The sequence below is a fragment of the Pipra filicauda genome, unplaced genomic scaffold, assembly GCF_003945595.2.
Source record: "Pipra filicauda isolate LSUMZ 115617 unplaced genomic scaffold, ASM394559v2 scaffold382_size682953_pilon, whole genome shotgun sequence".
Taxonomy (NCBI): Eukaryota; Metazoa; Chordata; class Aves; order Passeriformes; family Pipridae; genus Pipra; species Pipra filicauda.
The window spans coordinates 120594-147864 of NW_024104512.1; the positions used below are offsets into that span (position 1 = coordinate 120594).

The 27271-nt window shown below is 49.8% G+C and overlaps 1 protein-coding gene across 1 annotated transcript in view; it reads right to left on the minus strand.

The window, feature by feature from the left end:
• The window catches only part of GALNT17 (polypeptide N-acetylgalactosaminyltransferase 17), a 217027-nt gene that overhangs the window by 98989 nt on the left and 90767 nt on the right, over positions 1–27271 (minus strand). The window contains exon 5 of the mRNA XM_027732398.2: positions 26578–26775. Within this exon, the coding sequence (XP_027588199.2) occupies positions 26578–26775 (198 nt within the window). The remainder of the gene's footprint in view (positions 1–26577; positions 26776–27271) is intronic.

Here is a 27271-nt window from a genome sequence, read left to right on the forward strand (position 1 = left end):
CAAGTGCAACACTTGGAGATTAAAAGGTTCAGCAGAGAAGGATCTCTGTGATATTTCTTAGAGAGGAGATGCCAGAAGGCAGCAACAAGCCAGGAGCCAAAAGAAAAGGTTCTTGGAAATAGAAGTGGTGCTGGGGAAGCACTGCCCCAGAGCACAGGGGAAAGCTGAACACTTGGGATTTCTGGAGGGCAAGGCCTGTGGCACATTTTCAGTGCCCAGGTCCAGGCACAAACCAAGACTAAATCCCACATCACTCACAGCACAGGGCAGGAGGAAAAAGAGCATCCTGGGATTTTTCCAGGTACCCCATCACCTGCTCACAGAGGCTGGACACTGCAGGGGGGTTTCCTTCCTTTAAATATGGTTATTCTTATAAAACTTCATCATTTAGGCAACTAATTTCCTGATCTTTTTTTCTCTGTAGTGTTTCCTGCAGCGCCCTCGATGCCCCCCCAGTCAATCCATTCACCATTGTGGTGGGTCACAACAACACAGGAGCAGCACATTTTCCACTCCTGTCTTCCTGAAAAGGCCTTTGCCTTCACTCTCCCTGAAACACAACATTTCAGTGAAACCCAGCATCAAACCTTTGACTTGTGACATTTGCAGGCATTGCAGAGCTCTGTGCTGCTCCACAGCTCACTGCACCCACCAGGGAACACACTCCCAGGAGCCAGGGAGCTGCACAAGGGAATTTAGGTAAAATATAGGGAAGGAATTCTTCCCTGAGAGGGTGGCACAGGTTGCCCAGAGAAGCTGTGGCTGCCCCATCCCTGGAGGTGTCCAAGGCCAGGTTGGATGGGGTTTGGAGCAACCTGGGCTAGTGGGAGGTGTCCCTGCCCATGGCAGGGGAGGAATGGAATGATCTTTAAGGTCCCTTCCAACACAAAGATTCCATGATTCCATGAATTAGTGTGTCCCTTCTATAGCTGATGGGCCACACCCTGATCTCATTCTGACTGGGCTCATTCTGGATCTGTGCTGGTGTTTGATGGGATTGTGCAACTGAGAGTATGACTTGGTATCCTTAGAGCCCCTTCCAGAGCCTAAAGGGGCTCCAGGAGAGCTGGAGAGGGACTGGGGACAAGGGATGGAGGGTCAGGACAAGGGGGAATGGCTTCCCACTGCCACAGGGCAGGGATAGATGGGATACTGGGAAGGAATTGTTGGCTGTGAGGGTGGGGAGGCCCTGGCACAGGTTGCTCAGAGAAGCTGTGGCTGCCCCTGGATCCCTGGAAGTGTCCAAGGCCAGGTTGGAGCAACCTGGTCCAGTGGAAGGTGTCCCTGCCCATGGCAGGGGGTGTGATGAGATGGTCTCTAAGGTCCCTTCCAACCCAAACCATTCTGGGATTCTGTGATTTACAATAACACTCCTGAGATTAATTCCAGGGGGTAATTCCATCCCAATCACACATCAATTCTGTGCTCCTTCAACACTGTTACCTGTGTGCTGTCACAGCAGCAATAGCTCCCCTCTGCTGGGTAAAAGCAAGGTACAATCAGGACCTTGAGAGTGAGGAGGCAAAATCTGCAGAATAATTTATCCTCCCTGAAAGCCCCAACCCGGGCAGGGACCCAGATCCAGGCAGAGTCAATAAATTTCCTACATCCTTGAAAAACAGAGTCCACCATTCCCTTTGTCATCAGGTTCAGGCAAACCAGACCCCAGGATTAACAGAAAACATTATTCACTGTATTGGCAACTGCCAACACAACCTTAGAATAACAAAGCTGCTCACTCCAGACATTTGACCTAAAAATCTTGTCTGCCTTCTTCACAGCCCACTGTGTTTGTGTGAGCACACATTTCATGCCTGTGCCTGACACGGCTGCTTGGCCAAAGTCCAGGATATAAACAGGGCCATCATTTGCTAAGGCCATATGTTGGAAGGATGCACATGGACTTGCTTCACTGAAGGGCCTTCAGAAACCAGTGGTGACAATGATGGGACTGAGCAGATCTCAGATCTGATGCTCTGTGGAGCTTTTTGGTTCGGGGCATTGTTGGCTGGAAAGTGAAATGAACCCTAAATAGCTTTGCTTTGCCCTCTCTGCCAAAGCTCTCCAGTGAGGATGGGCAGCTACAGGGGCTGACAGAGCAGGTCAGGGGCCCAGAGTCCCTGTGGAGGATGGAGTTTGGTTCATCAGTCAGGACAGCAGCTGAAAACAACCCTCCTGCGACCCTGGCAGCACAGACCCCCTCACTGCCTACAGCGGGCTCAAAGTACCTGAAGACCCTGCAAACACCACAGCACTGACTGCCCAGCCCAAGATTTCTTGGTCAACACCGAGGTGATTTCTCCAGCAACCACGCCAGGAGCAGCAGTGGCCATCCAGAGGGACTGGGATGGGAGGAAGGGGCCAGTAGAGCTCCAGGAAATGCCAGCCTGGAGCTGCCTCACCCTTTGCAGGGGGACAGGCCAGGGCAGCACAGCTGAGAAGGACCCAGGAGGTGTCCTGGGGGACAGCAGTGCACCCCAACAGGACCCAGGCTGGAGATGAGAGGATTGTTCCCCATCACTTGGCACTTGTTAGGCCACATCTGGGAGCTCCTCCAGCCTTGGGCACCCCAGGGGACCAGCCCAGGGGGAATTGAGTTCAGTAGATGGTGCAGGAAAGGCTGTGGGAACAGGGGAGGAAATGGGTTTGGGGACACACACCTGCCAACAGGTTCCCAAAGCCAGACAGAGTTCCTTCTCTCCCTCTCCCAAAACCAGATGTTCAAAGTTACCTCGATTAAATCCTCAGCTCTTCCAGGAGCTCCATCCAGCTCCTGCTCACTAATGCAACAGGACACGTGACAGATCGACTCCTTTGTTATTCCTGGGTGGAATCCCCTTCCTTTTCAGTGGCTTTCAGATTTTGATGTTTCCAATTTCGCCGTTCTGGTTTTTTGGAGCATCAAATATTTCCTGGGTTAAGGTTTTAATAGAGGGAAAATTCTGTGTGCCATATGTGAGGGGGAGCAGAACATGCTGACTGCACAAGTGGGTGGAAAAGTCCAGGGGGAAAAGCAGCAGAAGGAAGGGAAGACACTGCATTAAATATTAGTGTCTGGAAGTTGCTGAGCAAAGGAGGAGGATTATGGCAGCCAGGGCTGAGATCCCCCCTTGCTCCATCACTCCAGTCCCCAAAGGCAAGGGGGGGAGTGCAAAGCCTGATGCCCAAAGGTGACCATATGGTGAGGAATTCCGAACTCATCCATTTTCCTGCTGAAAACTCAGGAAGGAGATAAATATGACACTATTTGTCTGCTCCTTATTATTGCACACGGGGACAAATCCTGCAAGGGGCTGAGCATCAGCAGCTTTTTGGAGCTGAATCTCCTGGGGGATGAGGATGCTCAGTCCCTCATGTCCATCCCCATCCCAGTTTGGCTGCTGGGACAGTTTAGCTCTCCTTGTCCTTGTCAACCTGTGTTTTCAACTTCACTGCCTCCCTTCTGTCCCCTTCTCTCATTGCAGAGGCTGAATATTGAGCAGGACTCAAAGACTCTGATGTTGGATGAGAACATATTGATTTCAGTAAGAAAACCAAGGGATGCCACTGAACATTCAGGGGCAGGAGGAGTTGTCTACTGAGAGGTTCATCTTCTATAAAAGTTGTTTTCATTTACAGTGAATGACAGTTACAACAGTTTGCCAAGTTTTGGGTCACAAGGAACAGTAATTGCATCTTAAAACCTCAACTCTTTCACTGAAGCAAATCCCTCAGCAGTGCTGAGGGGTCTCCAGAACCAAAATCCAATTTTCCAAGGTGATTTGGATGCCTACAATCCTGAACCTCATCGATTTGGGGCAGATCCCTCTTTTCTCTTCCTTCTCTGAGGAAAATGCCTCTGCAATCCCATTGGCTTCCCAATCCTGCAGGAGAGGCTCAACATTACCAGCGAGGTGTTATCACCACAAAGGGACTCCCCTGACTCAGGGGGTGCCCTGGTTACTCTCAGCAATGCAGAGGAAGCTCTTCCACCAAAATACCTGAAGGAATATGGGCAGCACCCTGAATTTTCACTCCTAAATCCCAAAGTTGTGTTCAACCAGCAGCCAGTCCCAGTTGAGCCAGGACTTTGGAGCCATCATGGGCACAGACCAGTAAGACCCTGCTGTTAGTAAGCATTTATTCTAGAGCCTTTCCAGAGATATATTTCTTTTTAGGGAAGACAGTGCTGCTGTTCTCCTTCCTTCCAAAGCCAGACTGTACTTGTGGCTGTCACAGCAGCCTTTGATTTGGATGAAATTGGTACAAACCCCTTAGACTTTGCCACAACTTCTTGAAATCCCTCCACAACTGGGCTCTCTTGGTGCCTCTGGGGCCAAAGGGTGGAACACCAACACCCCTGCAGGCCTGGCAGGAGCATCTGCAGCTGATTGCTACCAGATGGTAAAAAAAAGCCAGGATGAAATCATGGAGTTGTTTAGGTTGGGAAAGCCCTCCAAGATCATCAAGTCCAACCATTAATCCAGCACTGCCAAGGCCACCACTAACCCACGTCCCCAAGTGTCACATCCACATGACTTTTAAACCCCTCCAGTGATGGGGACTCCACCATGGGCAGCTGGAGCAGGGCTGGACAACTCTTTCCATGAAAAAGTTTCCCAATATCCAACCTGACTCTACCCTGGCACAAATTGAGGCTGTTCCCTCTCATCCCTTGTTCCCTGGGAGCAGAGCCCGACCCCCCCCCCGGCTCCCCCCTCCTGTCAGGGGGTTGCAGAGCCAGAAGGTCCCCCCTGAGCCTCCTTTTCTCCAGGCTGAGCCCCCCCAGCTCCCTCAGCTGCTCCTGCTGCTCCAGCCCCTTCCCAGCTCCATTGCCCCTCTTTACACACAGCAATTCTCCCATTCCAGGGAAATTCATTTGCTGATTAATTCCCAGGAAAGCTTTTAGGCTCCATTTTTAATTCCCCCCACCCCCCCCCCAGAAGCAGAAGGCTGAAGGAAGAGCTTCTCCCACACAAGGTGTTCCTCCTTCATCCACTGCAGGGACACGTGTCCCTGCTCTGTCCCTGCTCACCCCACAGCCACAACCCAAACCCACTGCAGGGCTCTGAGCTGGCTCCAAGCAGGAGAGGAGCAGGAGAAAGCTCTCCCCACCCTCGTAGCCAAACCAGTGGGGCAACTCTTGCCTAAAAACCCAGAGTGTATCCTCAGCCAACACCATGTATGTCATGTTTCCCAGGCAGTTATTGCTCCTTTCTCTTCTCTTTCTACCCAGTGTTCATGGGGTGTTTTGAGGATCTTGAGTGGGGAGAACAGGTGGGAAATCCGGAGGAATTTTTGCATGGAAAGGGTGGTCAGGCACTGGAAGGGGCTGCCCAGGAGGTTTGGAGTCCCCATCCCTGGAGGTGTCCAAGGAAGGACTGGAGGTGGCACTCAGTGCTCTGGGCTGGGGGACAGGGTGGGGATGGGGCACAGGGTGGACTTGGTGATCTCAGAGGTCTTTTTCAACCTCAGTGGTTCTGTGATTCCAGTTGGAAAGGACCCACAAAGATCATCCAGTCCAAGCCCTGACCCTGCACAGGACAACCTCAAAATCCCACCATGTCCCTGAGGGTGTTGTCCAAACCCTCCCTGAGCTCTGGCAAATTTGCTCCTCAGAGCCAAGCCCTGAACTCTTCTTCATTCCAAGCCCCAAATCACAAGAGTCTGCTCTGGGGAAAACAAATAAAGAAATAAATAAAATGAAGGTTTCTTTCCCCTCTGCTTGTACACAGCAAGAAAGATAATGCTGGTTTGCTGTAGAATAAAAATGCCACTAGTTATTTATCCAGGTGAAGAATTAGGTACACTGCACCAGCCAGCAAAAGCTCAATGAGAAAGTAAATCCTGAGGATGGAGCACACAGGGGGGAAAAAAAGATTAATTGATTTGTGACTACAAGGAGGTTTATTCAGAACCATATTTATCACCACAGTGTGTTTGAATTCAGTGGAAACTCCACTCAATTTTATTCTGCAGCTTTTCTATGCAGGTAAAGGAAATACATCAGCAAGAAGAGAGAAATGACACTTAATTTTAAGGAGCATCACCTTGCTTTGGAAAATAAACTAGACCTGGAGTTGCAGCTCTGGGGTTGCTGCCCAAGCTCACACCCAGGTGGGATTTGGCAGAGGCAACATTTCTCACTGACAGAACCCTACAGGGAAGGAACCAGAGATTTACATCCCAATTTGACTCATTTTCACCTCAAGGTGCTGAAGTTGACAAGTTGCTTGGAGTGGAAGACAGGGAAGGAAAAGGGAAGGGCGGAGGAAAAGGGAAGATTTTCCTCTCTGTGCCAACTTCTGCCTCCCCCCCTCCTCGGCAGGAGCACCAGGGGTCCCACTGGCTTTGCAGACCTCAACTAGCAGCAGTTTGTCAGGTCTTCAGAATGCCCTGTGAAGGCTGTGCTACCTCACAGGGCCTCCCAGAGCTGGGAATTCCTCCCATTTCAGTAAACCAGCCCAACTCCCCCTGGGTGGGAGCTCAGCAGCCCGTTGTGTCAGCCCAGTTCCCTTCTGCCCCAACGGGAAGGACCTGTCAGCTCCTTCATTTCTGCACAGAGAGAGGGGGCTCTGCAGAGCAGAGGGGCCTTTAGAGAAGTCCCAGCCAGTGCAACTGCTGTGCACGCCCCAAAAGTCACCTCAAACACACGAGAACCCCGTTGTACCCATCCCACAATAAAACTGCCCCCAGAAACAGAGATAACTGAGCCAAGGCAGGAGGCAGGGAACTCCCTCAGTCTGGCATCAAATCCCCTGAATTTTTGTGTCACTATTCCTATATTGCCCGTTCAGATACGCTTTTGCTCCTGTTTACCCATTGTGATGTTAAAATACATAGAGATTTCAGCGCTATAAAACCAGGTTAATCATTTATTTATTGTTTGCTTCTTATTTCAGAGGCCCAAATTACACCATCATTATTTGAAGAGAGGCTCTAAAGACCCAAGCTGTTTGTCTAGCAGCCTCATTTATTTTTGCGTGGCAAAAAAAAAAAAAAAATTATCCCCCCCCCAAATAAAATAAAAAAAAAAATCCCTTTGAGTGCTTCATCCAATTTTAAAGCAAGGGATGTGTTATTCCACACAACAGAGAGCAATTTAATTCTCAATTAAAGGATTAGATCAAACAATAACTCTGGATCATTTGGCAGACAGCAAGGAACTTGGAAAGGAACAGGCACCTTGCAAGGATTGGGCTGCAAAGGGTTGGAAGGAGCAGCCTGAGGGAAAGCTGCTGTGCAGAGCCAGGTTCTCCAGGAGGAAGGGGAAGCCCGGCCAGCCCAGGGGTGTTCCAGCTGCTGGGGAGGCTGGAGAAGGGATCCTGCAGGCCAGGGAAGCAGCCACGCTCTGTCCCAGCTGTACTTTGGGCCTCCTTCTCCCCACAAAGTCCTTCCGACTGGCAGCCCATGGAGCTCTCCCAGCGCAGTCCCAGCCGCGCCTCGCTGCAAACGTGTCGACATTTTCCCTTCATTCCCGCTTTTCTCCGCTTCTTCTGGAAAATGAGCCATGACACATGAGCCATTTGCAACGAGCTGCAACTATGACATTGCTTGGATTTCCATGGCAACTCTCCCCCCCCCTCCCCTCGACCTATGGATGTGCATTCCCGGCAGAGCTGGGCTGCGGACGCGGATCATTATATTTAATCTGAACAAGTGTGTACCTGAGTTGACTTTATTTCACGAAACTGCAGAAGGAATTAAATCTCTCTCACTGTTTCCTGCTCTTACATCCCGGTGTCATTACTGGCAGGGCTCTGGCATTTTGCAGCAGTGCATAATGATACAGTATCAGATAATGTTAAGATGCAAAAACCACTCCAAACACCAGACAGCAATTTTCTGCTCAGTTTCCCAATTTAACCTGAATTGATACTACACTGTAAGTCTGGATGAGGTTCAGGGACTACTCTAATTATAATGGCATCTTGGGCAGCAGCAGCCACTTGCATCCTGCTTTTTGGTCCTGGCATTGATGGTGTAATTAAGAGGCAGAAGAGAGAACTTCTTTCCAAGATTTGTCCTAATGAACAGCACGGGGTCCTGATGTTAAACCTCTTCCTTTGATCTGCTGCTGCCTCCAACCCAACGTGGCTCTCAAGTCCAATGAAAGTCATTATGTTTTATAAAAACCCGCTTCAAATGTACATGTTTAACTTCCTCTTCCAAGAAGAAAGGCCTGTGATGATCCACACACCCCGTGGGGCACCACACCCGCTGCCTCTGCAGCCCCTGCAGCAAGGTTTGTGCAGTTTGTGAGCAATGGCACAGGAGGAACGGGCAGGAACTGATGCCCAGGAAGCTCCGGCTGGACAGGAGGAAGAACTTCTTCCCTGGGCAGTGACCCAGCTCTGAACAGGTTGCCCAGGGAGGGGCTGGAGTCTCCTCCCTGGGGATATTCCAGAGCCCTCTGGACACAATCCTGTGCCCTGTGCTCTGGGCTGGCCCTGCCTGAGCAGGGAGGTGGCACCAGTGACCCTCTGTGGTCCCTTCCAGCCTGACCCATCCTGGGATCCTGTAGTTCCCCCTCTCTTAACCCCCAGCACAGCACATATTCTCCTGGTGAGTCAGCTCTGGTCCTTTCCAGCCCAGAGGCCACCAAAAGGAGACACCCAGCAGGTCCCACAGGATGGCAGAACCCAGCTGGGCTATTCCCCCACTGCCCTGAGCACAACAGGAGTCAACAGCACATGGACTGGCATAACCAAAAGATGCCTTTTTTCCTGAGGAACCACGTGGAAGCTGCGCTGATCCCACCAAGAATTCCCCCTGGACCAGGCAGAAGGACCCTGCTCCACAGCCATGGGATGGCAGCAGGGACTGAGCCCCCAGGGAATGATGGATAAATCCCTCTTCCACATATATCACTAAGAGATCCACCTGATAGCCAGTAAAATACCCTCTTCAGTCCTCATTCACCTTTTTTCCCAAAAAACCTGTGCAGTAGCTGTGAAAACAGCACAGTTTGGACAACGCTCTGAGGGACATGGTGGGGTTTTTGGGGTCAGCAGGGCCAGGAGTTGGACTTGATGATCCTTGCGGGTCCCTTCCAGCTCAGGATATTCTATGCAGTGAGCCCCCACACAGCCCCACTGCATCCATCCAGGTTTTTACAGGAACAACTCGAGCAGCGCCAGAGAAAAACCACTGGGAAGAAATTCCCTAAAGGAAACTTGGCCATGTTCTTCCCTGTTGGAAACCACTGGCAAGAGCTGCCTTCTGTGCAGCTTCATGGCCAAATGAGAGAAGAAAGCTGGAGGGGGAGGGTTGGCACATGGAAAGTCAGCAGGAAAGCTCCAAACCCAGAGTGATTGAGGGCTTTGTGCTGCCTCCATCTGAACTCAGCTGGGGGGAGTCCTGCAGCCCCAGTAACCCCTTCCAGCTGGTGCCTGTGGATAACACTGCCTGCCTTTTTAGCCAGGTCTATAAATATCACAGAAAATAAACCCATCATGCTCGGGTAGAACTGTCCCATCTTGCAGAAATGAAGCCTAAACGAGGCAAAGGTGAAAATTAAATAAACCCAGGATTTGCCAGTCTAAGAGATGTTATTTCTTTGATGTTGTTGGAAATCTCTCCTCAGAAACGTTCACAAGGATGCTAGTGCCAAATGAAAAAATCCCTCTGGAAAACATGGACTTTTAAATTGATGTATTAAAACAAAAAAAGCACTTTTTTGTCCCACTTTGTTGGGTGAGACAAGACACATGGCTGGGACTGTCAGCCACAGGCACGACGTTGTGGTGTGTTATTTATCAGATGTGGGGCAATCTGAGAATCTGAATCCCAGATGTCCCCAGCACAGGCTCAGAAAAATGCCAAACCCCAGCCAGCACAAGGGGCCACGTGGAGAATTTAAGCCATTACCTCCCAGCACACACACACAACATCACACACCCCAAAATACCAGTTACTGGGGACGGTCAAGAGACAAAACTCTTTCCAAAGAGCAGAAAAAAGAAGGATTTCAGCATTTGCTTTCACTTGACTGGGGGCAGGATGAGCAAATCAGAGAATCCTCGAGGCTGGAAAAGCTCTCCCAGACCACGGAGCCCACCCTGTGCCCAATCCCCACCTTGTCTTTCTTGCATTATCCTGCTTGCTGTGTACAAGCAGAGGGAAAAGAAACCATCATTTTATTTATTTATTTATTTATTTATTTATTTATTTATTTATTTATCTTCCTCAGAGCAAACTCTTGTGATTTGGGGCTTGGAATGAAGAAGAGTTCAGGGCTTGGCTCTGAGGAGCAAATCTACCAGAGCTCAGGGAGGGTTTGGACAACACCCTCAGGGACATGGTGGGATTTTGAGGTTGTCCTGTGCAGGGTCAGGGCTTGGACTAGAGGATCTTTGTGGGTCCTTTCCAACCGGAATCACAGAACCACTGAGGTTGAAAAAGACCTCTGAGATCACCAAGTCCACCCTGTGCCCGATGCCCACCCTTTCCCCCAGCCCAGAGCTCTGAGTGCCACCTCCAGTCCTTCCTTGGACACCTCCAGGGGTGGGGACTCCAAACCTCCCTGGGCAGCCCTTTCCAGTGCCTGACCACCCTTTCCATGAGGAAATTCCTCCTGATGTCCAACCTGACCCTCCCCTGGCACAGCTGGAGGCCATGTCCTCCATGGCCATTCCCAAAGGAGAACACCATCCCAGGGAAAACACACTGAGTGTCCTCAGGACGTTTAACCAGGGCAATGCAAAGCAGCAGCTGAATCCAGAACATCCCTGGGAGTGGATCTTGCTCCACACAGATTAGAAGGGCTCCAACCAAAGGCTGGAAGCACATCCCAAAATGTGGAACGTGGACCTGGGACTACCCAAGCTTTGGTTTCCCATTCTTCAGGTCCCTGCTCTGCACTGCAGCAGCCTGAGGGTTCAGAGGTCTCCCACCTCTCTAAAAGGCAACTGCTACAGCACCAGCAAAGCTTCATTTTGGAAAAAATGGCCAAAAGAAGGAATTTAACCCAACGCTTTCCCACCTGAACTCCAGAGGAGCCTCTCAGGTCCCACCACTCGGGCTGAGGGTGAAGCATCACCAGCTCCTTTCTGGGCTTCCAACTTGAACTCCTCTGTTGTTTCATCTCTACAATTTGCCTTTAATAAATCATTTTCCTTTAAAATCAGCTGCTCCAGTGCAATGTTCACTCATGCACAGGAAATTAAGACGTGTTAGAAAACTAATTTATGCGCCCTGTTGGCCATGGAGCCTGTGGACACAAATTCAGGAAGCATTTCCACATTTGATCTGAGTTTTGCTAAACAGTGTTAGAAACATCTGGAAAGTTTTGAACTTTCTTTTTCCAGATGAAAAACTTCCTCAAATGGGCATTTACACGAGCCTGGGGCAGGGTGGGGGAGGGACCATAAAATATTCCACCCCCGAAAAATCTCACAACTTCTTCATTTTTTAATACTGAGGGTACAAATCAGCCCAATTTCCTTTCACTGGGACTTGTTAGATTGTTCTTGCTTTCCCTGAAAAATTTCACAGGAGAAAAAGAATTCCCAACAAGCTTTAATTTTAATTGATTCCTATTCAATCCAATGAGGTCATGCATGTTGAATTACCATCATCCTTATTACAGACGGAAAATCAACTTCCTCTGATGTTGCTCTGCTAATTATCATCTCATTTGTTTGGCAATGGCAACCAGACAACTGATGGAGATTGCAGCAAACAAAGAGCAAAAAGACCTGTGTGGGAATCGCTGCAAACAGCGGCCAGGACTCAGCAAAGTTCTCTGCCATGGATCACACTCAGCACCACTGAAAGGGTCCTTTTAGTTCTTACAGTTCACAGCATGCCCGTGGATTTTGCCACATTGCACCTCCAGTGAAATAAAGAGGAAAAGTGGGGAGAAAATCTCATCCCACTCATTGGAGTGCTGGGAATGGAGGCGTGGAGGAATTAAGGATGAGACTCTGAAAGGGACAACACGGTTGGGAAACACTGCTCAAAAACCAGCTCTGGGGTCTCAGACTGATGGTGAGGAACGAAACAGAGACCAGGGAATGGTTTGGGTTGGAAGGGACCTTAAAGCCCACCCAGTGCCACCCCTGCCACGGGCAGGGACACCTTCCACTAGCCCAGGTTGCTCCAAACCCCATCCAGCCTGGTCTTGGACACTTCCAGGGATCCAGGGGCAGCCACAGCTTCTCTGTGCCAGGGCCTCCCCACCCTCACACCTCCTGGACAGATTTTTACCCAGTAGCTCAGCAAGCCCCTTTAGACTCTGCCACCCTGTCCCTTGTGCCTGGGAAGTGCCCAGTTCCCTGCTGGTGGGGGGGAGTTTTCCTCCTGCCACTTCCACACTCTTTAAATGTGAGCCAGGGGATAGGTCTGAGAGCAAACAAAGGCAACCAAAACCCTGCCAGGGCACTGAAAATGCTTCTTTTCTTCCTTCTGCTTTACAGGGAAGAGAGGTAAACTTGATGCTAATCTCTGCTCCGAGCAAGTGTAATTCTTCTGCATCCAAATAAATTGTGGCATCGAGAAGTACAGTTATAGCACATTAGTGCAATGATGCATGTGACCCAAAATAAGAACATGAGGACCAGGAGACTGCTCTCCAAAGCAGCTGGGTGTACATATCTTTGAAATGGTTATTAAGTTCGTTTAAGTACCAAATTAAGCAAAGAGTGGGAGGAAAGACTGATGAAACTCTAATCTGATCTCCTGCTCCAAGTTTAACCTTCGCTTGGCAGCACTGTCTGCTTTTGTACTTATTTTTAATTTAGTAATGCTCTGATGATTTATTTCTAGATTAAAGTCTACTTCACAAAAGCTTAAAAAGAAACTACTGTATGAAAAGCAAACGCTCCCTCACAGCTGAAATGAACCCACTTCTCGAGGCACGCAGGGAATTAGTGCTGATTTATGGCCAACTTAGCCAAGAGAAACACTGTTGGCTGGGAAAAAAGGAATGATGCTACATTGTCTCCCTTGCTGAAATGGAAAATGTGCCTGTGCTGCACAGCCCTGACAACTCACAGGCCTGCAAAGCTCCTGGGTTTATGGCAAGGCCTCCCTGGAAATCCCAACCAAGAATATTTCACCGTGTGCACTGTGAAGAGCCCCCTGGGTGGAAGATGTGGAGAGGCCACAGCCTGGAGCCACAGCCCAGAAAAACCAGGAATCCTTTCGTGTACTCAGCTTCATGAAATCCCAAGTGATTTTCCCTGGCAAGAACTGCAAATCCCCATCCCAAAATCAGCTGGAACAACCCACCATCTGCTTCCCCCTGTTCCTGCTCCACAAGTAACTGCAATCTCTCCCATCCTTCCACTTCCCACTTTATTTTTGGAGCATCCTTCAGCCACAGCTCAGTTCCCCATCCTTCATACTGCATTTGTGTGCTTCTCTCTCCTTCCAACCCCATTTTCTTCCAGCAGGAATATTCTAGTGGACACGTTACATTTGCTGACCAATGGACAAAGAGCTCTGCGACACAAAGAAACCAAAATATCATGTACATGTTCTGAAATTCACTCTGGGGAAGGTGAAATACCTTCAGCAAACCTTGTCATCTAAAAGAAAAGCAGATTTTTAGATGTTCTCCCTCTCAGAAATGGTGACAAACCCACGGCTGCCCCCACACAAGTGCAGCTGCCTGTGGATGCAGAGAAAATACAAAACCCAGGGCTCGTGGGGTTTATTTATTCCCAGCCTGCTTGGAGATGATTCTCACACAGCTGTCAACTGAAGGCAAGAGATAAGCCAAACACTGGGCTGATACACTGGTTAGTAAGTGTTCATGTCTCTTTCCTTCACCAAAAAAAAGCAGGGAATGCACTGAGACATCCCAAGTCCCTGGGAAAGTCACAGTTGTGCAGAGACAAGAGAGAAATCCTCAGGGAAGCACAGCAAGAAGTTAATGAGGGGACTGGAAGAGCTCCCCTATGGAGACAGGCTGGGAGAGCTGGGAATGTTCAGCCTGGAGAAGGTTGTGTGGAGACCCCTCAGAACCTCCCAGAATCTAAAGGGGCTACAAGGAAACCAGAGAGGGACCTTCATCAGGAACTGCAGAGCCAGGACAAGGGGTTACAGGTTTAAACTGAAAGAGGGGAAATTTGGGTAGGATATCAGGAAGGAATTCCTGGCTGTGAGGGTGGGGAGGCCCTGGCACAGGTTGCCCAGAGAAGCTGTGGCTGCCCCTTCCCTGGAAGTGTCCAAGGCCAGGTTGGAGCAACCTGGGCTAGTGGAAGGTGTCCCTGCCCATGGCAGGGGGTGGGATGGGATGAGCTTTAAGGTCTCTTCCAACCCAAACCATTCTGGGATTCTAAGAACTCTCAGCCACCTCATCCTCCATCTTACACCGAATTAACACCTGCTTTTCAAGCCAATATAACAAACACCTCCTACGACCAAACTTTTGAGCCTTCAGCACAGCTTTTAACACACCCCGTTTGCTGCATCAGTTCCTCCCTCTGAACAGCCTCATATCAAAATCTGCCTTATTGTCTCTTCCACTGAGCACCAGGAAGCTTCCCAATTCCCTCCAGACTAGGAGCAAAACACATCAATCTGCAGCCTTTCCTCAGTGCCAGCCTTTGCTTCTGCCTCTTTTTTGGCCACAAATGTTCTTGACATGTTTAATGGTTCAACTACAGGCTCGCTCAGGACTGAAAGTGCCACAGTTTCAAAACCCTGCAGTTCTTCAGCTCTTTAGTCCTGCCTGCACGAAGTTCAGACCATGAGAAATTCCTGATGCTGCTCCTTGGCTCCCTTGCCTTAGCAGACTTCCCACACCTAAAGAAACATTTCTGCCATTGCAAAAGGGAAAAAAAAATAACTTTTTTCCCTTAAAAAAGAAGCCCGAAACGTGAGATCCTGTGGACATTAAATCCCAATTGTGGAGAATTTCCACTGGGAAACCTGTCAGCTGCTTTACTCTCCCAGAGCTGGACTTGACAGGAAGCAACATTAAACAGGGAGTGTGAGAAGGCAATCAGGAGGTGCCCAGTTCTCCCATTCAGCCCAGTTTGCTCCAACTACAAACTCTGAGGCAAAGCCACTGACATCTGTTCACCTAAATATTTCATGTCTATTTTATCCCCCTCCCAAGATATATTTTTTTTCCTGAAAGGGAAAGCACAGAGAGTGCAGAAAGGGTAAGGAAGGGGAAGGATGTCACACTATCAGCCGGTGCTCGGGGCTGTGCTGGCTGAACAGAGACCAGTCCTACTGCCCAAACACCTCCAAATTTAAAGCCAGGACTAAAGAAGGAGGGGATGGGCTGCAAGGCTGCCCACAGCACAGAAAGCCTGGTGCAAATCCAGCCTCAGCCCTCCCTACAGACACATGATTCCTTTGCTGCCTCAGGCTTGAGGCAGATCCTTCTCCCCCCAGAAAGGTGAGTCTGCCCTGGCATTAATCAGAGCAAAGTGAGCACTGGTCAGGGCAAGCTGAGAAGAACCTCCTTAGCAGGGACCTGCTGGTGTTGTGAGGAGCAGAGCAGCTCTAAGGCACCTGGGACCTGAGCAAAGGGGTTCATTCACCACCACGGGGCCCTGCAGAGAACCACCAGCCTTCCCATCACAGCACAGATCCAGCCTCGGGGTTCCCTGGAACAGGTTTTTGCTCTGCCCAGCTCCTCTTGGGACTGGAAGCACAGCAGGTTTTGACTTGGAGACCTCAAAAATCTCACTGAGCTGCGAGGACTCCTCCCCACCCCATCCTCTCTGCAGGCAGGATTCACAACACGAGCCAAAGCTCTGGAGCTTGTGGTGAGGGAAGTGTGAGCAGAGGTGACCCAGCACCTCAGCAAACCCTGCAGGATCAGCAGGGCTGATGTTCCCCCTTTAGGACCAGCAGCTCACCTGCAAAGCTCCCACAAATGGGGATTTTTGGGTAGGCAGCCTCTCCCCCCACGGGCAGAGCCAGGCCCCAGGTACCATCCTGCAGAGGCACTGACAAGAGCTGCATTCTGGAGCCTCAAAAAAATGAAACTAAAACATGTTCCTGTGTGTCTTCATTTCCATATGAATGCCAACAATTCCTGGGCACTGCCAATTCCTGCCAGCCCTCAGGCTGTCCTGGGAAGGGGCCCAGCTCATGTAACTCCACCGAGGGCTGTACAAGGGCCAGTCTGGGCACAGAAAGCAGCAAATATCAACTTTTTGATACACCGAGTTTTCTTCCAAACACCAGGAGGTGGGGGCAGGGTGGGGGCACCCCCAGAGATCACAGAATCCCAGAGTGGGTTGGGTTGGAAGGGACTTAAAGATGATCTCGTTCCACCCCCTGCCAGGGGCAGGGACACCTTCCACCAGCCCAGGTTGCTCTAAGCCCCATCCAACCCGGCCTTGGACACTTCCAGGGATGGGGCAGCCACAGCTTCTCTGGGCAACCTGTGCCAGGGCCTCCCCACCCTCACAGCCAACAATTCCTTCCCAATATCCAATCTAAACCCATTCTCTGGCAGTGGGAAGCCATTCCCCTTGTCCTGTCCCTCCATCCCTTGTCCCAAGTCCCTCTCCAGCTCTCCTGGAGCCCCTTTAGGCCCTGGAAGGGGCTCTCAGCTCTCCCTGGAGCCTTCTCTTCTCCAGGTGAACCCCCCCAGCTCTCCCAGCCTGGCTCCAGAGCAGAGGGGTTCCAGCCCTCGGAGCATCTCCGTGGCCTCCTCTGGATCTGCTCTGGAGGCAGCTCTGCAGGTGGGGGTGTCTCACAGACCATCAGGAATGTGGAAACTGCCCTTCCTCAGCTTTTTCCACTTGCAGATTTCCAAACTTCTTTTGCCCTGGAGCCCCGGGATGAGGAGGGGTGGCTCTGGCTGCTCCCACCTGTGTGTACACGTGTTACAAACACCAGCAGAGCATTTTGAGGTGTAACCTCGACAAGATTTCACTCAGACATCCAGCACAGAGCATCGACTCGGGGTTCTGGGCAGGGACAGAGTGGGATGGTTTGTAAAAGCCTCCCGTGCTCCAGGGCAGAGCCAGCTGGGAGCTCCCAGAGCATCACTTATTGCTCCAGCCCACGAGGATGATAACAAGGATCTATTTTTCCTTTAATTTAATCTCTGCCTATTTATGCACCACTGGCTGCAAAGGACAGTGAATTAAAGTGCACATGAAAGGAAATCACAGCCCTCAGCACTGGCTCTCAAACACTCTTTAAAGTCTGTTTGATGAGGGCTGTTTTAGTTTGTCACCGAGGACAATCGGCTCCATTATCACTCCTTTGTTTTGAAAACCCACCTCAAAGTCATTAAATACTTGCTTTCTGATGAGAATAGATTGGCTGTGGCCAATAAATCACTTAAATGCCATCTGCCAAAGGGAAAAAAAAATCAAAAAGCCAAATTCCCCCAACTCCTTCTGGTGTATTTTTTTCCCCTCTGCTTTGAATTTAGAGAGAAAATACATTTGTATTAACCCACCAGCAGCAGCTTCCTCCTGGGCAAGTGTGAACAGACCACAGGGAAGGCTCTGCTGGGCTCTGACTTCCAAAATCACTTCATGGCCCACTCTGAAACACTTCAGGCAGCAGGGTACCAGCTCCGTATATTGGTGTTGCCCCAGATTGTTTTGTTTTCATTAATAAGATTATTTCAGTGCAAACAGGCTCTCTGAAGCTTAATTTTCCAAGCAATTGTTAAATAATTCAACACCCATCTTTTCTGTCTCTTTAATGCCTCTGAAAAATCAAAACCCTTCACAAATTAATGGCCAAATCCTGTTTACTCTTTCCTTTTCTAAAACAACTCTGGCTGGTTTTGTGACTTGGGCTCAGATTAAAGGTTCTGTCAGTGTATTTTTTTTAAAAAGCAGGAGCATGATTTTTTTTCCTTTAATCAAAATAATTCTCTTATGCAAAGATTTAAAAACATAAAGAAATGGTTCCAGTGTGACCAGTGTGGTTTTCTTTATAGAAATGGATTATATTACCAATATATTATGGTATATAATCCATTTCTATAAATTATGGCTCCCTTCAGGAAGGAGAATTTGCTCCCTTCACCCTGTGGTCTCCTCCTGAAGGGACAAGCTCAATATCCATTGTCCACTCTTTAATGCTCTTCAGGAAGAAGCTCCTTTGAGTGGTGCTCAAAGGAGGACTTAAAGTTTTACTTGGAATAACACCTTGGATTTGGCAAAGAGTGGTGGGTTTACAGAATTACAGTCATAGAATATCCTGGGTTGGGAGGGACCCCCAAGGATCCTGGAGTCCAACCCTGAGCCCTGCACAGGCCCAGCCCCAAGAGTCACCCCCTGTGCCCCAGAGGATCAGCCAAACCCTCCCTGAGCTCTGGCAGCCTTGGGGCTGTGCCCACTGCCCTGGGGAGCCTGAGCAGTGCCCAACCAGCCTCTGGGGGAAGAACCTTTGCCTGAGATCCAACCTGAGCCTGCCCTGACACAGCTCCAGCCATTCCCTGGCTGCTGTCCCTGCTCACAGAGAGCAGAGTGGGACAGTCACATTGTTTTGAAGAAAACAAGCCCCCACTCAAGGCTGTGAGGGGGCTCAGTCTGCTCCAGGCTGCCCTAAAGGATCAGGATCCAAGGGATGGATCTCCTCCATCCCAGGCAGGGCACATCCCTCTATTTGACACTGAACCCAAATCCCACCCCGTGCTCCAAGGTGTCCTGCCCAAAAACTGCACAAACACTGCCTGTTCAAGGTCACGTGGCCAAACCAGCCCAGGACAAGCCCACGTGGGTCCCTCTGTTGTGTCTCCCAAGCCAACACTGGCCAGGACACCCAGAGCTGCCCCAGCACTGACCCTCTGCTCCAGAAGCTCTGTTCCACTCCACAGGAAAACCCCGAGGCTTGGAGGGTCCTCCCCCAAACCCTGGCGGTCAGGGGGAGCCTTGCCATGTTTCAGCAAGGTTTGGATCACCCCTGCTTCCGGATGCAGCCAATCCCAAGGAAAATCCAGAGAGCTGGACATGCCCTGGGCTGCTCCCAACCAGCTCCACGTGCTTAAACCTCAGGTGCCCCCCCAGCAGAGGCTTTACAGTCTTTCAGGCAGAGACATAAAATCTTCACCTTGTAAATCCTGACACCACCATGGATTATTAGACACCCTCCTTTTACGTTTTGCACTAAATTATGTGACATTAAATAGGACCAGATGAAGGATTCATCATAAAAAGGCCCAACAGCAGCAACCTGAGCCCCGACACATCCAGGTTTCTCACACCACAGGGAATCTCCATGAAGTTAAAGAGCTTAAAATTAGTGCATTAGCAAGTGAAAGTCACTTTGTGCAGAGAGTTAAAGATCACTTCTCCCCAGTACTCTTAAAATAAAAATCAAGAGAGTCAATTTAAAGGGGTTTTTTTTTAATGTGTGGCCTCAAATCATCACAAAAACTCCTCACCACTGAAAGGAACACCCAGACTGAAAAAACTGAAGATGTTCTTCTCAAAGTACTTTGGAAGCTGGTAAAGCACTTGATGGTTTTAATTTAATCTGGAGATGGATGACAAAGTTATTGAGGTTGTGATTCTGACCTAAATCTTCCCTCTCTGAGCCCAAACAAGACACTGCCATCAACTAAACATTGATGAAAAAGAAATCCCTCCATTTCTTTTCTACAAGGCCAGGTTGGACGGGGCCTGGAGCAGCCTGGGCTGGTGGGAGGTGTCCCTGCCCATGGCAGGGGTGGAATGAGATGGGCTTTAAGGTCCCTTCCAACCCAAACCATTCCATGATTCTTCTACTGGAAACAAATTTGTTTTCAAGTTTTCAGAGACTTTCATTCTCTGTGCCCTGGACATGAAACTGCAGCCAGAACAGGGCATGGAGGAGAATCAGCCCTCAAGGAAAATAAAGATTTGGAGTAAACACAGAGCTTTGCTTCCTTTGACCTGCTCAGGGAAAGGGGCTTTAGAGGCTGGGGCAGTACCCCAGTACCATCATTTCATCTCTGGGTTTGATTGAAATTAAAGAACAGCTGTTGGGACATTCACACACATCCCATCCCTCCAATCCAACACATCCCACCCCTCCAATCAAACTCATCCCAACACATTCCACCCCTCCAATCCAACACATCCCAACTCATCCCATCCCTCCAATCAAACTCATCCCATCCCTCCAATCTAACACATCCCATCCCTCCAATCCAACTCATCCCAACACATCCCATCCCTCCAATCCCAACACATCCCATCCCTCCAATCCAACTCATCCCAACACATCCCATCCCTCCAATCCCAACACATCCCATCCCTCCAATCCAACACATCCTAACACATCCCATCCCTCCAATCCCAACACATCCCATCCCTCCAATCCAACACATCCCACCCTCCAATCCAACTCATCCCAACTCATCCCATCCCTCCAATGCAACACATCCCATCCCTCCAATCCAATACATTCCATCCCTCCAATCAAACCCATCCCAACTCATCCCACCTCTCCAATCCAACACATCCCACCAATCCAACTCATCCCACCCCTCCAATCCAACACCTGCACACCAGTATCTCCCCAGACACACCAGGTGAGGTTTCCAAACACAAATTATCATCATCACCCCCCCTCTGGCTTCTCCAGAAATCACTTTTCCCCTGGACTTCCCAAGCAGCTACACCAGAAGAGTGAGAATTTCCAGCTGTCTCCATACAGAAATGGGAATCTGCAACGGGAATCTTCCTGCAGTTTGCAGATGCCAAAGCCAGGAGGGACGAATAAAAAAAAAATATTCAGCATTTTGTACAAATGGTTTGAGAGTTTTTTCAAACCAAACCACCAGAAACCCAGGATGTAATCCCTGAAATTCTGCCTTTTCCTCACACGCCACCAGATGCTGGATTCCTCCTGCTGAACTGCCCTGCTGAGCACCCCACTGGTGGTGAAAATGTCTAGAACAGATGAAGAAACCCTGACTAAAAAAACCTGTTCTTGAGGGTTTGATGTGCTGCTGTGCCCTGCAAAGTTGTCCCAGGCACGGAGATCCACTTCCATCATTTTGTGTGGCTGTAGAGGTTATTCCCAAGAGCTCTTTAACTCCTGTGGTTATTTCAGAGTTCAAGCACATCCCATATGGACAATAGTCTCAGGCTGTAACAGCTGCCTGAAAGAAGCCTCGGGGTTAAACTAAAAGAGGCAAGAAACACACCATTTATTTAATTAAAATAAAGAAAACACCGAGTTTGTGGGCTTTTGAATGCCATCGTGGGATGATGGCTGCAGGAAACCCCACGGAAAAATCAATAGCTAGTGGTTTCTGGAACTAGAAACTAAATTAATAAATGAAAAAACATGAAATATCACCACAAATCCCTCTGCTCTTACCACAAATGAAAAGCAGAGCACCAGAGTGGGACACTCAACCCCATCTGAGGTCTGTGATCGAGCACAAGCATTTTTTTAAGCAGCAGAATCAGGCACCTTCTCTCCACTCCCATGTCATGTCCAATAACTTCAGACCCCTCTGTTTGTCCCCTCTCAACCTCTGCATCATTTACACAACCAGGAGGAGGGTACACTGCAAGCACAAATTCATTAGCATTTGGGAGGCTGAGGTAACAGGGAATCCGGTGGGTTAATTCAAATTATTTTCATCTTTAGAAAAGCCCCAAACCAACAGCCTTTCTATTCTTTCACAATCCATAACTCTCAGACCCCATTTGCTCCTCACAGTGATCTTAATACTAATTAAATGAGCTTTTGTTTTCCAACACCAGTAAAGATTAAGTGCCACATAAAGCAGCTGCAGCACAGCCCTATCCAAAATCCAATTTACCCTCCCAGCTGGCATCCACACACTGGTGTGCTTGGAAAGAGGCTTCTTGGCAACTCCAAAGTCACCTGAGGACTTCTCCTTGAGCCCCAGCACGTTCTGGGAGGTTGTTCACTAACAGAGCTATTCAGAAACGCTTTTTCCTCTTGGACTGCACTGCTCTGCCCAGCCAAGTGTGGAAAACACAAAGAGAAAGTCAGGAATTTGTAAAGAATCCATCTAACCTCTCCAGGGAGGTGGTGGAGTCACCATCCCTGGGAGGGTTCAAAAAACAAGGAGATGTGGCCTCTCACCATGTGGTTTATTGGCCATGGGGGTACTTGGTGCAAAGTTGGATTTGATGGTCTTGGAGAGCTTTTCCAACCTTAATCATTCTGTGGTTTAGTGGACAAGGGGGTACTTGGCTCAAAGTTGGATTTGATGATCCTGGAGAGCTTTTCCAACCTTAAAGGTCCTGTGATTTTGGTAACAGTGTGGTCACAGCACTGGTGATGGACAAGCAGCAAAGATCCAAGATTCAGAACCTGCAGAAAAGTGTGACCACCCCGATTTCCATGCTCAGGGAAGTGTCCCTCGTCCCCAAGGCTGCTCAATATGCCCTCCCTGCTTCCTGAACAGACACAGATGTAGGAGTGCATTTCATTGTTTCCCTGAATAAGACCCCCGGAGCCACCAACACCTCACCCACAGAATTATAAACCAAGAGGCTGAAGCACAACCTGCACATCCAGTTGTAAATCTTCCAGAGATCAGAAACTTCTCCACAGCCCCTTTCTGACCAGGCCTGCTGCAGCAGGAACTCAGCAGGTCAGGCAGAAGAACTGCTGGCACTGGGTTTGCACCAGAACCCAAGAAGCCCCCCCCCAAAAGCTCCTGTTCTGTCAGGTGGGCAATGAATCATTCCTGGAGAAGCCGAGAAAGCAGATCCCACCCCAGGATACCCCGAGACCAGGTCATCAACCTGCAATTTCCCAGCATTTCCAAAGGCCTCCTTTGGATTTCCCACAGGACACTGAAAGCATCAGCTTTCTTCCATTTTTGGGGACTCACAGGTTTTCTGGACTCTCAGCAAACTCTGACCAATTTATATCATTAATAACAAAGGGCTGGATAAATCCTGGCTACATCTCCTGCAGCAAAGCACATCCAGGTACTAACTGAAGCACAGGTTCATTCCCACACCCACCCCGGCACCATCTGACCCAGGAAAACCAAACAGCTCTGCCAGAGCTGAGGCTGATGAAGGTCAGGATGTGTGGTGACCATTTCAAATGTCACTCACTGTCTGCCTCTTGTGGGAGAACTAATTTACACATGATCCATTATCCTGTAATCACAGTTTTATCTTCTGGACAGAGAGTCTGGCAAGGAAAGCCTGGCTGTGAAATCAGGCCCAACTGAGTGCTAAGACTGAGGGATCTTTGTGTATCAGGATTTCAAATGTTAATGGGAAAAAAATCCAACTGAGGATGTATTACAGACTCCAGGTATTACACAGCATCCACCCCAGGCATTAAGAGAGGCTATTTCTTGTAGGGAAATTATTGGATAAAGTTGGAGCCTGGAGCCAGTTTGAGACTGGGCCATATTTTAGATGCCATCAGCTCTTTCTGCCTGGATATATAATTATATCTAGTGAATTATCCAGGAGAGAAAATTGCCTCCTAACACATTCACCCTCTCTCTGTCTCCAGTCCTGCTGCCACATATTTGGTCAGGGCTGACCCTCCTGGGCTCACAGACAGGCTGGAGCACCTCTGGTGGGCAGGGGAGCTCCTCCTGGGGCTGCCACAATCCCCAAGCACTCAGAGAGTAAAGCCAAAAATAAGGAATAAACTGCTTTGCTTCCCTCCCACTCTTTCATCCTAAAACATCTCTGAAAAAACTAATGTACCTCTGTAGACTATAATTTCCAAATTTCCTCTAATCCCATGCATAATTACATGGAGCACTGCACTGGTATCCCTTCCATGCAAATATTGCTATAAAGTGCAGAGTTTTCATTGCATTACATGACAAAAAAATAACTGTGCTCATTTATTCTGGGCCATATGTGGTTACACAACGTAAGGCAATGAGACAGCATTTTTCATTAGCTTTTTGTTGTGGACACCACCCATTTATCTTTCTCATAACCCTCTCCCCAGCGCATGCTAACAAGGTTATTTTAGTCAGCTCTTTAATTATTTAACATGGCTGGGAGGTTACTGGGTTGCTCAGAGCAGCCCTTTCCTGAGGCAGCTCCTTCCACCCCGATTCCCTGGAGCCCCCAAGCCCTGATTCCCTGTGACCTCGAGCAGCAGCATCCACAGATCCACATCCCAGATGCCTTCAACACGGTCCAAGTGGACACCACAACATCCAGCCTTGTTGCTGCCACTCAGGTGTCTCCACAACCTCTAATTCCTGGTGGTTCAACTCATCAGGGAGACCCTCAGGGTTACATGGGGACGATGGGGCATCACCTGCCCTCAGGTTGTCTCCAAAAAGGGATGTAGAGGGTGCAGAAAGGTTGCAGGAACCTCAGAGAAGAGTGAGAAACCCCTCACACCTCCCAGCTGCTCCTAAGCAGTGACTGTTTGCAACCAGCTTAAATGCAGAAACACACAACTCCATGTCCTGTCCACATTTTAGCACCATCCACAGGTATTTTGAAAGATAAAACAAGCCCCAGAACAACCCATTGTGACATTCTGCCCAAGAGAAACAACTCCCATAGCAAACCCTTCCCTTCCACAGCAGTAGATAAAACCCTGAGGCAGCACTTGGTCAGAGCTTGTAGTTCCTGCTGGTTCTCAGCTCTGAACCAAGGAAAACAAGTGTGTCGGCAGATCTGGAGTCACATGGGAGTGTCCAACACCCCTGTGACCCCATTTACACTCCTGGCTCACAGGTAACCTGTGAACTGGTTCATTTCTGGGCAGCCTGGGGCACAGCCTCGGCCTAAAGATCCCACCCCTCCTTGCACTAAGCACTGACCTCCCCACTCCAACCCTTCATCCAACCCTTCAGCTCCCCACAGCTCTTCTCCTCCTCCCCAGCTGATCAGTGTTGCCTGTCTCTGTCCCTTCCCATCCCCTCTGCCATCAAACACCAAATTCCACGACCCAACCCCGTCCCTCCCCAGCTGGCTCTGCCACAGCTTGTCCTCGGTCGCTCCCCGAGCGCCAGCAAACAAACTCAACCCCCATTCTTGGAGGACAACGGGGCAGAAGGTCCTGCCAGATATTTAAATGTCACACTGGGGGGGTCCAGTTTCCTCAGTGCACTTTATTTGGTGGTTTTTGAAGCCCAGCAAGCTCCAGGGTGGTGTCACAGTCACAGGGGACATTCCATCTGACATTCCTGTTTCTCCCAAACGCGGCACTTCAGTCAATAAGAGAGGTTGTTCTTCCCTCCCAAGTCTTTATTGACTGTTACATCCACTGGCTGAGAAAGGTTCATCCCAACAGAAATGATCCACTTTTATGATCCTCCAGAGGCCCCAGTCTGGGCACTGGGGTCAAAGAGCTGCTGCCACCAGCACATCCCTCACACCCCACCTCCTGCCAGCCCCAGCCACCCAGCCTCTCCTTTAACAACCCCAGCAGCTTGCACTTGGTTAAAGTAACTGTTTATTTGTCAAAGGCTTGATTCCTGTCCAGAATAAACTGTCAGTTCCTCCTCTGATGGCTGAATTTGCTGTCTGGAACACAGGAGCCAAAAGGAATAAAAAAGGTCTCTGGGTAAATGGGAATAGACCTGATTTCAGCTTCCAGGGATTATGTCATTGAGCAAAGCACAGATATTTTAGTTCAGGATTCCAGTCAGGTGGGGATTTGCACATTTGCAGTTGTTCTTTCCCTGTCCATACAATCCAAGTTAGGATCCAGGTGGATCTTATCCAGCTGGTCAGAAACCACTGCTGGTCACAGCAGCACTTCTGATACAGAACAACCCAAGACACATTTTTCCCCAAATTTGCCTTGAGAGGAGCAGGACTTCCCATTCATGAAAACACAGTGCTGCATTCATGAATCCACACTCAATCCATGACACAGGAATAATCACCTCATTCCTTAGGATTTGCACAAACTTAACACTCTCATTAAGGCAAACCCCCTCTGTCAGAAGCAGCAAAACACCAGACTACACAAATCTCCACAGTTCCTACACTTCCCCAGTGCTCTTGCTTTTCCAAATCCCTTTGCCCTCCCAAACTCTTCCTGGCTGTGTCACAGCCTCTCTGAGCTGCCAGGGGTTATGACACTCTCCCAACCCCAAGGTGGCTTCCTCCCTTCATCTCCCTGCATTTCATGGAATCCCAGAATGGTTTGGGTTGGAAGGGACCTTAAGGATCACATCCTTCCACTCCCTGCAATGGGCAGGGACACCTTCCACTAGCCCAGGTTGCTCCAAGCCCTGTCCAACCTGCCCTTGGACACTTCCAGGGATGGGGCAGCCACAGCTTCTCTGCCCAACCTGTGCCAGGGCCTCCCCACCCTCACAGGGAAGAATTTATTCCCAAAATCCCATCTATCCCTGCCCTCTGGCAGTGGCAAGCCATTCCTCCTTGTCCTGTCCCTCCATCCCTTGTCCCAAGTCCCTCTCCAGCTCTCCTGGAGTCCCTTTAGGCCCTGGAAGGGGCTCTCAGCTCTCCCTGGAGCCTTCTCTTCTCCAGGTGAACCCCCCCAGCTCTCCCAGCCTGGCTCCAGAGCAGAGGGGCTCCAGCCCTCGGAGCACTTTTTCCCAATAGCCCCCCTAACCCTTCCCTCTGTCAGGCTGAAGCTGTTCCCCTTTGCCCTGTCACTTCGAGCTGTTGTAAAAAATCCCTCCCCACCTTTCCCGGAGGCTCCTCCAGCTCCCGGATTATCCCACTGCTGATGGACAGGGAGCCTCCTCCAGGCTCCAGGACGTACCTGATGGGCAGGGAGGGGTCCCCAGCGTCCCACCAGTCCTTGGGGGGGCTGATGTACATGCACCACAGCTCCCAGCTGTACCCGTGGGCAGAGTTCTCGTAGCGCTGCACCTCGAAGTTGTCCTGCTTGATGTTGTCTATGGAGGGCAGGATGACCCTCTTCCGGTTTTCCTGGATCCGGGAAAGCACCGGCTCGGCCCTGAAGCAAAGCACAGAAGAGAGTGTGAATTCCTCCCAGAACTTGCATCTGGGCACTGTAGCCTCCATACAATTTGTTCCCAATATCCCACCTAACCCTGCCCTCTGGCAGGGGGAAGCCATTTCCCTCTCATCCCGTCACTCCCCAAAAGTCCCTCTCCAGCTTTCTTGGAGGCTCCCTTTGGTACTGGAATGTGCTCTTCAGTCTCCTCAGAGCCTTCTCTCCTCCAGGCTGAGTAACTCCAGCCTGTCCCCCAGCCCTCAGGGCACCTTTGTGGTCCTCATATGGACCAACAGCTCCATGGCTTTCTTGTGTTGGATGAAAACATGATCCCCAGGCTGGGAAGCCTGGCTTGAAACCTTCCCTTCTGGAAAGCAAGGCCATGAAGGACATGCTTTGTTCAAACCATGCCTGAACTAGTCCAGACTTCCCCCAGATCCAAACCCCATTTCCCTGAGAAGAACAAGATAAATTCTTGAAAGCAGGACTGTCTGAA